Below are 12,914 nucleotides of genomic sequence, written 5' to 3' on the forward strand. Positions count from 1 at the left end.
CAGGCTCAACTTTTGAAACTAGAGTGGCTCCCTAGGTGCTTTTCCTCCAAGAGTGCCAGTCACAGGCAGGTGCTTTATCTCCTTGCACCACCTAAGTGAAAGTTCCCATGCTGCACAGAATACAAAATGAAGAAATGGAAGCACGAAGCAACATATATGAGTTCACTCCGTAAAAATGAAAGTCCTCCAGGGAAACAATCAAACACTCAGGCCAGAAAAAACAGGTTAAACACTAAAAAACAGGCTTCATATTCCAGAAAGGGGGCACGACTGCAATAACTGCCTTTTTTTTTTAAAGTTTACATGATTATTTCTAAAAGATCAGCAGCTCTGAGTGTTAGTCACAGGTTTCTAACTACAAACCCTTATCCAGCAGCACAATTTCTAATGCTACCATTTAGCCTGTTCTTTTCAAATTACTGATTTTATAATAATGTAATACAAAAGCAGAGTACGCAAAGCACTTCACCTGTCATTTATGAAAAGTAGTTGATTTATTACATTTTTAGGTGTTTTAAAAATGCATTATCTGCAAATTCATTGTTTTTATGCATTCCCCAAATGATGGGGAATGTATCTCACATACTGATTAGAAAAGAAGTCCCACACAATCTTTTTATTTTTAAGTAAAAATGTTGGAAGCCAAATTGCTGTAAAAAACACATTGAAGTTGAAAACGGTTTGCTCTTAATACTGATCATCTGTAGCTTCTTCAAGGTTCTTATTAATATTTATTTATTTCTCAGGATATGAACTATTACATAATTATTTTAGATTATTATTCTATAGAGTGAGAATGCTTCCGAAAGTGCAAAGCTATGTATGTTTCTAAATACAATTATAGCTCCCTAGCTGTAAATGCCAGGATTGAATAACTGGAAACATATGCTATATGCCTGAAATTTTAAGGATGATGAAACTGTCACATTGGTAGCACACAGCATGTTATAAAGAACTCCCACAATGTAGCAGTTGTTCAAAACTTGTACCCATCCGGTCATTCTATCTTTTTATAAAGATATATAACACTAGATGGTGATTTATTCAAAACACAGCTGCAGCTTAACTTAAAGGTAATACGAAAATACCCCACACATACAAAAATCACACAACAAAATACTTTTTCACATTACAGCATTAAAACCACGTCAGAATAGCATACACAGAGAATAAAAAAAAAGCGTTTCCAAAAGGTCCAAATTTTATACCCATCAGAGTTTATTTGAGGGAAGGACAGGTGAGGGAGCGGGAGAAGCGGAGCAGCGGAACAACCACACTCAGCCCAGAGCCCAGACTGTTCGCGCTCCCTTCAATCCTGGATCTTGAAGCGCAGCCCCCGGAGAAGGGGACGGCGACCGCCTGAGGCGCGGAGCCCCCGGCCCGGCCGGAGGAGGCCCCGCCCGGCACGGCGGCTTCCCGGCAGCGGGGGGAGCCGCGGCACCTCCGAGGGCGCGGACCGACCCCCGGCCCCTCCTCGCGGGGGAGGTCGCAGCGGTGTCTCCCCGAGCCGTGCCTGCCCCAGCACCGGCCAGCGCCGCACGTTCGGCTGAACTTTCACTCGCGAGGCGTTTCGCGCCGCACCCGCCACGAGCAGCCGGACACGCTCCCGCGGCCCTCGGCTGCTGGGGGGCGGCTCCATCGCCACACCCGGGAGCACCCCGGGCTCCCCCGGGCACAGCCTCGCCTCCGCCCCCAGCCCCCTCCCCGGCTCTGTGGGCAGCCGGGGACCGCCGGCCGCCTTCCCCGCTCTGAGCCCGGGGCAGGGGGGCAGCGCGGCCCCCGGCCCCAGCGACGTGGCCCCGACGGCCTCCCGCCTCCCTTCCCAACCCAGCCAACGCGTGGGGGCAGCCGGCGTTGCCAGGAGGCGGGATCCCGGCGCGGGGGAAGCCGCGGAGCTCCCCGCACCTGCGGGGCGGGGGTGGGGGGTGATGGGAGAGGGCACCGCGCGGCCCCGGCACCGCTCCTCACCTTTCATCCAGTCGACGACCTGGCTCGGCGACCACTTACTGACGGGCTCCATGATGAGGGCCATGGGCGACTCGGGGGCGCGGGGCTCGGGCGGCCGCCGCTCTCCGGGCGAGGGGCGAGGCTGTGCAGGGCGGAGGGACCGCGCTGCCCGGAATCCCGGCGGCGGGAGCAGAGAGCCGCTATATCCCCGCTTGCCTTCGCTCCGCTCGCTCGCTCGCCGCCTCTGTGCCTCTCTGGGGATTTCAGTTCATGTTGCCGGCTCGGCGGGGAGGGGGAGGAGGAGGAGGAGGAAGGGGGAGAAGGGGGCGGCACGCTCCGACACCTCCCGCCCCCGCGAACCCGCGGGCAGCGGCGGCGGCTCCCGGCCCCGCCGAGAGGCAGGTCCTTGGCGGCGGCGAGCGGGGCTCCGGCTCGACTCTGCCCGCTCTCGTGCCCAGCGGCTCCCGCGGCTCGCCGCGGCTGCCGCGCCGGTGTCTTTTTCTCCTGGCGGAAATGACGAGGCGGCTCCTGCCACCCGAAAATATCTCCAAGTGAAATGGGAAGCGACACCCGACGGCCGCCCGGGGCGGGGGGAGGGGAGGGAGCCGGGATGACTCGCAAGGTGCCGCCGCCGGCGGGAGGGGGGGGTCTGGGGCGGTGGCAGCGCCGAGCACCTGCTCCCGGCGGGCCGGGCAGCGGGGGAGCGCAGCCAGCGGCACCGAGCTGGCGCTTGGTGTCTGGGTTTGTTGGATTTTATTTTCCCTGAATTAAGCATCGCTGCGTGGGCGGGAAAAGTAAATTTCTTTTTCTCTTTTTTTTTGAGAGAGTGAAGCCCGGCTGTAAAACGGCAATGATGGACGGTGTCGCCGGGCGCCCCGAGGGAGCCGTGCCAGCAGCACCGATCGGGTGGCGGCATTTGCCCGCGGTGTGCGGGCGGCCCGGGCAAGGGAGGGAGAGGAGAGGAGAGGAGCTGCACCTCACGCCGAGGGTGCGGTAATGGGGCAAGCTGGAGCGAAGTCAGGCAGCAGAATGGGGGTCGGACCCTGGCGAGCACAGCATGGAGAGAGCACCGCAGGTGCTCGTCTGTCCTCCCTGTCCTGCGGGTTGCACCACGAACGTATGGAGGCTGCAGGTGTGAAAATCCACCATCCCTGCAGCGGGTCATCACTGCTGGAGCTGTTCATTTTCTCCTCATTCTGTCTCCCCAGGCTGCATCATCCTGGAAGTTACCCCAAAAAAGGCAATTCCCATGGGCCCTGTGCTACAGTGTCTTTTGGTAGGAACCCCTCCCAAGTGCACAACGATTCCTTCTAGGATGGCCGTGGCACCCTTTTCCGGCACCCTTCCTAGGAGCCTCTGCTCTGAGTAGGTGGCATCTCCCTCTGGAGCTCCAGGCAGAGAATAGTACTAAAGGTTATTTTCCTGCTGGTAAGTTGGCCAATGTACGGCTTTGCCTGCATTTGCATTCACCCTGCTTCTCCTGCCAAGGCTGAGGCAATGACCACCGAGATGTTCCCTCTGACAGCGTTGGCTGCTGAATGCCAACTGCTGATACTGACATTTAATATCTGTATGTGAGGAAAAAAGACGATTCCCTGAGCCCTGAAGTGGTAATAGCAAAGGAATCAATTCCTTTGTGTTGTAAAGGCAAAGGCAGAAGCTTTCCCTCTTCCTTATGTGAGGCTGAAGTAGTGATGAGGGGCAGTAAAACGGCCATAGGGTTGGTAATGCCTCTCCCTGGAGACCAAGGTAGAGTTTCCCCACCAGTGTTAGGTAGACTTGGCTCTCACTTTAAAGGTTGTACTTATTTATCTTATGAATCTTCTTTTTACTGAAAACTGGGGCTTGCACACAGTAATTTTCCTCGAATTTAGCTGTAGACTCGTTTCTCCTGTGTCACATTCCAGCCAGCACGCTGACGAGCAGTCTGCTTCTAAAGAGGTTGTGTTACTTAAAGCCACAGAAACAATAAACTCACTTGGAAACTAAGGCTGACTTTTTTCCTTGTGAAAGGTTTGAAAGGTATGCAAGATCCTTATATACTGAGTTATTGTTGTTGAAAGAGCATGGTATAATTTTAATTAGAAACCAGTAGTTTGAAAGGTTTAAAAGTATAAATATGCAAGAACAGACTGAAGCCTGGCATGTAATTTATAGTGTCATCGTGTAATTCTCATTGGGCTGAAATGTGCTTTGTAGGTGAGGACAGGGGAAGTAGGTTCTCAGTACAAATCTATGTATGTAGTCCTATAGTGCATAATTATGCATGCCCTGGGTTTCCTATAGCTGTCCAGCGTAATTTGTAGCTACAGCAAGTTTTTCAGTAGAGCATCTGTGACCCAGGACTGTCCCCATGGTCAGTGTCTATTACTTTTAAAACCCCTTTATGGAGGTTTTATCAAATTATGGGGTGGTAAAAGGGAGTTCACTCTTCCACTTCAGTAAACAGATGAAGTGCTGAGCATGGAATCTAATTACATTGATTGTTCTTCTCACAGAGTATAACCGTGTCATAAATACTGGGGTAAATCCCACTGTTTTACTTAGATCTTGTTTCAGTTTCACTGAAGATTGTTGGCTTGGCTATGGTCGGGAGGACTTGGCTCAGGAGTAATGATAAAATTATCCATCCATGGTATTTAACTTGGTGACCTATTACAGCAATGAATTCTATAGTCAGGACATGTGCTACATAAAAGTATTTTTTTAATTTGCTCTAAATTTATTGCTGCCTGATTTTATTATTGTTCTCTCTTTCTAGGGTAAGAAGGAGAGCTGAATGACTTTTTATGCTGACCTTCTAAAACTAAAGTGTTTCAGCCAAAATGCATTAACCAATGTCTTTTGGCTGTTTTCATCTTTCAGTTTAGTGGCCTTCATCTTGCTATCACACTTGTATGAGTCAGGCCTTTTACGTAAAGCACATGGGACAGTCCTGCAGAGACATTGAACTACAGAATTATGTCTTAACTCATATTTTAGAATTACTCTGGTCCATATAGTCCATAAAAAATTAATATATTTAAAAATATGTCTAAATATGCATGTTCCTGTTAGGAAAGCATTTATTAGGTAGTAAAGGTAAAAGAAGGTACACAATAAAACTCAATATTGCAAAAAAATAAAAAGAACAGGAATAAGTTTAAAATTGAACTGTAAATCTGAACTCAGAAGTATAAAACTACATATATGCTTAGATATCTATTCTCTGAACAGCCATGGATACTGATGGAGAGCTTCAGCAGCAAAGTTTGAGTACACACACCTCATGGATCAGCACCTCAGACTGCATGCTCACAGAAGATACTGCTTTTCTGTAAGGGTACATTATAAAAAAAAAAAAAAACAATCTCCCTAGAGCTCAGCTGGCAATCATAGCTGCTACAGCAATACAGACTTGAAAATAATACCAGTAAATAGTTCAAGTTTGTCTAATAATGTCCATTTTGTGTATATTTAATCAATAGGACAACTGAAGTAGAGCATTGCTCATCCTGAATAATGGTGGCAGCTAGATCCAGGTTTTAACAATAGTACACTGAATAGTAATTTGTTTTATATATATAAAGCCAGATTCTACAGTGGGTATCAGTGATGAGTTACAAACACAATTGTGGGTTCCTCAGAAACTTCATGGACTTTTTGCTAGAATGTCTAGAATACATGCAAGATACTCAGAAATGACAATTTGAAATCTTGCCCTGAAGTTAGGGAAACAAATTTTGCTGTCAAAAGATGTTGTTTCTGGTGCTGGATATTAAAGCTGTTTCTGAGGTGGGAGATGAAAACGAGTGGAGGCAAATTAACAGTAACTAAAGCTGGGGTCTAATAAAAAGAGTTGGAGTAAAATTTAAAAAAGCAAAAGCAAGAAAAGTGGAAAAAAAGCTAATATTTTCTCCACATTAATAAAGTTTGTTCATTTGTTATTTTCAGGCAAATAAATTCCTGATTTTTTACAAATGAGGTTTTATTTGATAAGAATTGAGCTTTTCCACTGGTACTAGCTCATGCTGCAAATATCTGTTTTGGATGCCATATCTGCTGCTGTCTGTCCTCTGTTCCCCAGAGCCTTTTTGCCTCTGGAGTGGTGCCTGAATTGGTGCCTCAGTCTGGTGAGGATTGCTGCCCCTGCCAGGGCTGGCATCTTCCAAGGGGAAGTGGGGAAGATGTTTAGGGGGAGGGAAATAACAAATAGCCTTGGTTCCAGGGGCCATGGGCAAGCAGAGGAAGAGGAAGGTTCATGATCAGAGGCATAGTAAGGTAGTAAGCCTCTGAGAAGGGTAGACACAGGGCAGATAAGAAAGTTCAGAGGAACAAAGAGGCTTAGATGCAGGTGAAGACCCAAGCTAAATTAGACTGGGGTCTAAATCTGGGCAGTTGTCCCTGGCAGTGGAGCAATGGGGATGTGGCAAGGCATGGGGATGGGAAGGAGCTCCATCCCAGCTGAGAAAAGCAGGTGGCTCTCTTGTCTGTGCCTCGGGCATCTGCATGGCCCACTGCCCCTGGCAGCTGGCCACTGCTTGCTCCATGGTCATGGGCAGCCTCTACCAAAGGTGACAAAAAGACAATGAGCCTACAATGACTTAGGGCCTACATTGGGATCTTGCTGTTCCCTCATTTCTTACCACTCATCATCTTCAACCTGCTTGAAAGCACAAGTCTTTTAAAGTGTTTCCAATGCAGATATCCTGGCCTTGGAAGTATATGCCTTACATCCCTGGTAGTTTAATTTGACATAAATGGGGGGGATGTTGTTGGGCAATTGATACCATTTTGTATAATCAGAAATAGAAATCATAATCCCCCAAAGATGTTTAATAATTTAAAGTATTCAGAACTCAATTAAGGCTATTAAGAGATTAGAAATTAGATTAAAGGTGGCTAAAGGGTAAAAATTCAAGGACTTCAAACACCTTTTGTAATACAAAGGCTCTTAAAAATGAAAAGGCTGAGGATTTCCCCAGGAAATTCTTATAATTTTAATTAGGTTTCTTCATTTAAAATAAAAAAAAAAAAAACAAACCACACAATCTGAGTCCCACTTCCTCTCTCAAGCAGTGGACTCAATTAATTGCCTGCTGAGACCTCCTCCTTTCCCAGGTTTGGAGGGACATGCAAAGGTTTAATAGGTTTTATACCAGGGAGGACCACCCCAACCATCTGACATGTTCTCCTGTATTGATGCCTGACAAAGAAATTCTTCCAGCCTTTCCTGTGGTGGTGGGAATAATCTTTCCTCTGGTCTTGTTTTCTCTGGCCCAAACTGTATCCGTTTCTCATTTCTTTCCATATCGAGTCAAGTCACTGGCTCCTTTTTTCACTGAAAAGAAGAGAAATCCCTGGAAATGTGGAAAGCTCTTGCCTTTCTGCATCTCATGGTTCCTCCCAGCTGGTGCTGCTTCACAACGAAGATGAGAAAGAGCCATGCTGCCATGAGGAAGGCAAGCCAGTGGCAGAGGGGCAACAGATATGTCCCTGCAGATGCAGAGGGTTTTCCAGAAGCATTGGCTTCTGAGTTGGAGCTGTGTGGGGAGCTGCCATCTCGAAAGAACAGTTTTCTTTTCCTTTGTGAAAATAAATACACATAGGTTGTGCTACATGGGCCTTCTCATTTTCTGTTTTTCAGGCACGAGCTCATGGATCCTGTTTGTTCATCAGCTCAGCTAAGGCTCCACCTCTACTACTGCCACACAAATGCCCTGCCCCCAACAATGAGAAACCAAGGGAAGTGTGCTTCTGTGCTAAAATCATATAGAAGAAGATTATAAAAGAAAACAGCAACTAATTATTAACATCAGGTTCCTACTCAGGTCCCCACATTATTAGCATCACAAATGTAAAATGGCTGCTAACAAGATTAAGCTTGGAAACCTCATTAGAAGGAAATGTCACAGTTTATTCCTGGTGATAAACGCTATTTTATTGCCTTTGGAATGGTTGGCTGGTTTGGCTAAATGCAATGGGTGGCTCCCCTTGAGGTATATATTTCTGCTGATGATTTCATATTGTCTGAAGAATAATAAATATCTGATAATTTTCTAAGCAATCCTGAAAATATTTAATGTTGCCAAAGAATGCAGTAATCTAAATTGCATACTGGAGTACAGAAGAAAAAGCATAATGATATGGTAATACAAAAAGGGCAAAATCATAATGAGGAGGGACATTTGTCAGTACTCAGAAAAGCACAATCTGTCTCCCTGGTAATTTGGTGGAGTACAGAAAGTATTACATGCCATATTACAAGTATTACATTTTATTTCTGACTTCAAGAATTGTTACCATATGTTCAAAGTCAGACATGACCTCTTAAATATAGCATGTTCTTTGTTCGTGCTGTGCGGGCTTCATCCTGCTTGGAGAGTATTTATTCTGAAAAAATTAAAGAGAATATAAATCTTCCAGTGCCAGAAGACTTAATATCAGCCAGCTTTTGTGGATGAACTGGACAGCAATAATTTGGCTCCTACTGATGAGGGAAACTTGACAGGTCTGCTTTATTTCTCATACCTAACAACTTTCTCTAAAAACTATTTCTATGGAAATAGTCCTGAATTTCAAGAAGCATTTGTTACTTTCAAACACATTTTACAGGAAAAGGAAAATAACCACATATTTTCAAATATTCCTGGTGTGCAGCAGCTTATTGATGTTACAATTAAATGTGCCTTGTTGTGCCCTGATAAGGCTATGATTAGAAGTTCTTTGAGATTTAATGCATCCAGCTTTGTGTTTATAGGTAGAGAAGTTCATGACCTAAGCTCCTCTACTATGAGTTGTCCTTCCCAGACTCCAAATTCTTCCTGGAGCTCTGTTTTGACTGTACATAGACCTAAAGGTTTGTCCATATGATGTCACACTGAAATCAAAGGGAATTTTGTGAGTCTAATGGCCAAATCAAGAGAATGCCTGCAGATGGATTTTCACCAGAGTGCATGTTAGATTTAAATACCACACAGCGTTCATATATCACATCATTACTATGGTTTGGACTTTTCTATACCATCACCTCCTTACTGTTCTTTTTGTACTGCTGTTTACAGACAAGCCTGGTTAAAGCATAAGAAACAATGATAAGGAAAATGACTATTGTTATTATCAAAGGAAAGGACAAGGAATATTTCTGCAAACTTTTCTAGTATTAAATAACCGTGATAATGAAGGAAAATGTCAGTATAGAAAGGAACGAGGGGTCAAGACAAAAAGGTGGCATTATGAAAGGAGTGATAGGGAAGCAATACAATACACAGGAAGCAATACAATAATCAGAAGAAAATATTACAAGAAACTGGAAAAACCAAGAAGCATAAGAGGAAATGAAAGTATATATAAGTAGGTACAGGTAGAATTAAAGCTGGGGAGGGTTAGAAAGAGTGAGAAAGTGAAGTCAGAAGATATGGAAGAGTATTAAAGCTGGGAGGAAATAAATGAGAAAATGTGAATATCATCAATGCTAATAAGTCCAAAACATGGACAAATTTTAGAAAAAAACCTCTTTTTAAAAGGCAGGTAGATTGGACAGGGTGTATTTCAAATACCCAAAGTGACTCAGTAGGAATTCAGCCAAGGATAAGTAGTAAAAACTAATTAATCAGAGAAGAAAGCAAGCTCCTCCCAAAACATGCCCAAGTGCTCAACAAAGGCTTTTTGTTGTTGTTTTTCTTGTTCCTTGTTTTACTAGAGCTAATGAATTGAGCTCTGCTGGATTAATAGTGCCTGACTCATTCTCAAGCACTGGTCTCAGCTACCACAGAGTGGCTTATGTCCATTGCATTAAATAGCCTTTACCTGCAAAACCAAGTGGCTGCACGTAGCCAGCATATTTTGAATGGTTCCTGGCCATGTTAACACCCTAACAGAGCTTGGGACTTGTCTGGGAGGTGTTAGCTGTGTTGGGCAACATTTGAGCATTCTTATGCCTGGAAACATTCCAGGATCTAGATAGATTTTTTCCTAGGGAATTAAGGATGGAACCTGCCACAGGCTCTGACATTGCTTTCCCTTTCTGTGTCTCGGTTCATGCTCTACTCTACTATGTCTTGAAAGCAGCATCCAGTAGGAGAAGCCTGGGCTGGACTGTCTCCATCTGGTCTCCCAATCCCTGTACTTTGGCAACCAAAGGTCAAGGATGTCCTGGAGGTGTCATAAATCCCAAAGGAGAACCCTGGGGTGCTCTGGAGGTGACCTGGGAAGGTAATCTAATCTCTGTCTCAAAAGAATTTAGAATCAACTGGAAGTATCACAAGAGCTTCCTTTCCCACAACCAGCCCCTCTATACCTGTGCTTGAAAAAGAGTAGGATGATGATAAGTAGTCAATACACACTACAAATGAAACCATTTACTCTCATTTCTTAGCTCCCTCTACCTTCAGAGGCTCAAAGTCCCAACAGAAAGCTGGCCATTCTCCTACCCAGAGAGTCTGATGGTAATCATGGTGCTGCCCCAGTCCTGAAGTCTCCAGAAGCTTTTGTTTGTGTAATTGTCAAAGGATGAGCAGTGGGAAGTCAGGACACAGGAGTCACAGATCAAAAACTTTGGCAGAACTCTCAACTGCAGTTTTAATAATTGCTCAGAGAAAATGCACACCATTTCAGATTCATTTAACCACCCCAATTTAAAAAAAAACTCTATTAATCCCAGTGAGACCCGGGTATCACACCCATCTAATCTCATCTTCCAAGGCATTTCCATTGTGCTCCTCTCTGTAGTACTCTAAGTGTTCTAGAGAATTAAATGAGCGTGCCATATAACCTAATTAATATAGATTTTTGATTCTCTTCTTGCTCAACATGGGAAGGAGGAAAAGGTACATAATTCATCTAGCTTTATTACTATTATTAAAGTTATTACAGTGGGAAAGCAATGACAGAGACGACTCCTGCACTTTAGCCAGAGAGCGTTGATAACTGTGAGACTTCCAGACTCTCTCAGGAGTGAATCCCAGAGAAAACTGGGAAAGCATCCTCTCATGATGTTGAACAACATGGAGAACACTGCACTAGCATATCCAGATTTGTTCAAATAGTCTTTCAGCAGCAGATACATAGCAGAGGCGCATATTAACATTTGCACTGCTGCAGCATATATGGTTTCATACCCAAAATGAAGCTGCATCCAGTTGAAGACCTGCCCTGCATCTGTGCACAGGGTTTGTATCCAAGTTTGCATAATGCATTTTGCTGATGTGAATTCCTACTGTGCAAATGTGGCCATATGGCTTTTTAGAAATAAGTCATCTTGCAAATAATCTGGAATGAGTCTGTTGGGACTGATGAAGGTCAGGTCAGAGTCTGCAGACATCACAATGATTTATTTGCCCACTTTCATTCTCATTGCAGGTCAGCTGCTGTCCCTTGAACCGGCCTGAATTTTACATTTTCCACTCCAGAGCTAAGGTTATTTCTCAGCTGACTGGACTACATCTGTCCACTCTGGAAATAACAATGTTCAAAACCAAGTCAGCATATGGCAGTCATGGACTGGGTCTCCTACCATTACCAGACGAAAAATATTGTTCCATCAGTCTTGACTAATGGAAAACCAATAGAAATAGAAAAGCCAGAAAAGCCCATGGTGTTCCACAGCTAAAAATCCTCCCTGAAGCCCTTAAGTGAAGTCAACATTTTGGGTTCAGTCTACCTCCATGGCCACCTGACCAGATCTGGTCATTTGGCATGGGTAACATGCTATGCCAACTGGTGACACAGGGAGGGACAAAAGCTTTTGTAGTTCTTGCTTGCCCACTAAACCCTCTTGGTTTATATCTGCAGGTACTTGGGCCCAGCTTGCAGCTGTAGCAGCAGGGTAGCAGTTACACTCAAGTATCAAACAGAAGAGAAGAGCTGCTTGTGTAATTTCACAGGCAAGGTCTATAGAGAAGGAAGTGCAACCACTTCTCCAGCCTTCAGAGATAATTTTAGGATGGCTTGAATGGCCATTATGGCCTAAAAGACCATGATGTGTCTTTGTTTTCATGAGACTTTTGTCAGCAAGCGTCAGTTATTTGCCAAGCAAGAACATGCACAACCAAAAGTGTGTCCTTTGTTCATAGTTCATATTAAAAGGAAAGGTATTCCCTGCTGGCAATGCTAGCAATGAATCTAACATGAACTCAATGTGGTGTATTTGAAAAATTACCAACTGCCTATTTTTTCCTTTCAGTCTAGGAGAGAGAAAGTAACAGCCCAACAGGGGAAAATGTTGAGCAGGTTTTACATCTGACACTTCCTCCAGCACTCTACAGAAAATTGTCATCACCATCTCCAGTAATTACAGATTAAATTCTCTACAAATGTATAAAGCAAAATGAATGTATCCCAATTCACATGACACCTGTCTTATTGTTAGTGCAAGAAATCTTTCTTATAGTTGCCAATAATAATGGAGAAAGTCAATGGTTTACAGAGTGATCATTTACTGAAGAAGGAAATGAGTCAGGATGGGAAAGATAAAACCTTGCTGGTTAATATGCATTTATTTGAAGGATATAAAAGTCTTAGGAATTAACTTTATTTGGGGCACTTTATGTGGGCTTGCATACTGTACTGTAAATGCAATTACTATGCAAATGCACTCAGTAACCATGGAAGAAATTTAGGGTATAGCTGGTGGCACCATTCTTGGTTTGAGATCATAGAAACTATTTTGACCAACTGATCCAATGTTACTGTGAGAAGCTAGAAGTGATGCTGTCTTTTAACCTGGGGACAGATTTTCAAACAACATACAATAAAATGTATTTTCTGGATCTATTTTTTTTCAGCACAGTTGCATGTATAATTTCAAGACATTAGATATAATTAACTAATTCTGATCCCTGTAACCATTATCCCATTATCCCAGACCTGTGCTAACCACTTTGACAGTTCTCTTTTGTTCATTCTACATCATACACATACTTTTGTGGTGAAGAACCGAGGAGAAAATTGATTTGAACTGGTGGAGAGTAGTGCTGAGTGCCTCCCCA

At 44.3% G+C, this 12,914-nt stretch overlaps 1 protein-coding gene and 1 long non-coding RNA gene across 4 annotated transcripts in view; one reads left to right on the forward strand and one right to left on the reverse strand.

The window, feature by feature from the left end:
- CNKSR2 (connector enhancer of kinase suppressor of Ras 2) overlaps window positions 1-2,231 on the reverse strand; it is a 202,357-nt gene extending 200,126 nt beyond the window's left edge. For all 3 annotated transcript variants that reach the window (XM_053935604.1, XM_053935603.1, XM_053935602.1), the window contains exon 1: window positions 1,969-2,231. In XM_053935604.1, coding sequence (XP_053791579.1) covers window positions 1,969-2,032 — 64 coding nt within the window. In that variant the 5' untranslated portion in view covers window positions 2,033-2,231. The remainder of the gene's footprint in view (window positions 1-1,968) is intronic.
- A 3,951-nt stretch (window positions 2,232-6,182) lies between these two features.
- On the forward strand, window positions 6,183-12,699 carry LOC128784608 (uncharacterized). The gene is made up of 2 exons (XR_008429553.1): window positions 6,183-10,140; window positions 12,110-12,699. It is a non-coding gene; the product is annotated as an uncharacterized LOC128784608 (long non-coding RNA).
- Window positions 12,700-12,914: the final 215 nt, after the last annotated feature.

The sequence above is a fragment of the Vidua chalybeata genome, chromosome 2, assembly GCF_026979565.1.
Source record: "Vidua chalybeata isolate OUT-0048 chromosome 2, bVidCha1 merged haplotype, whole genome shotgun sequence".
NCBI lineage: Eukaryota > Metazoa > Chordata > Aves > Passeriformes > Viduidae > Vidua > Vidua chalybeata.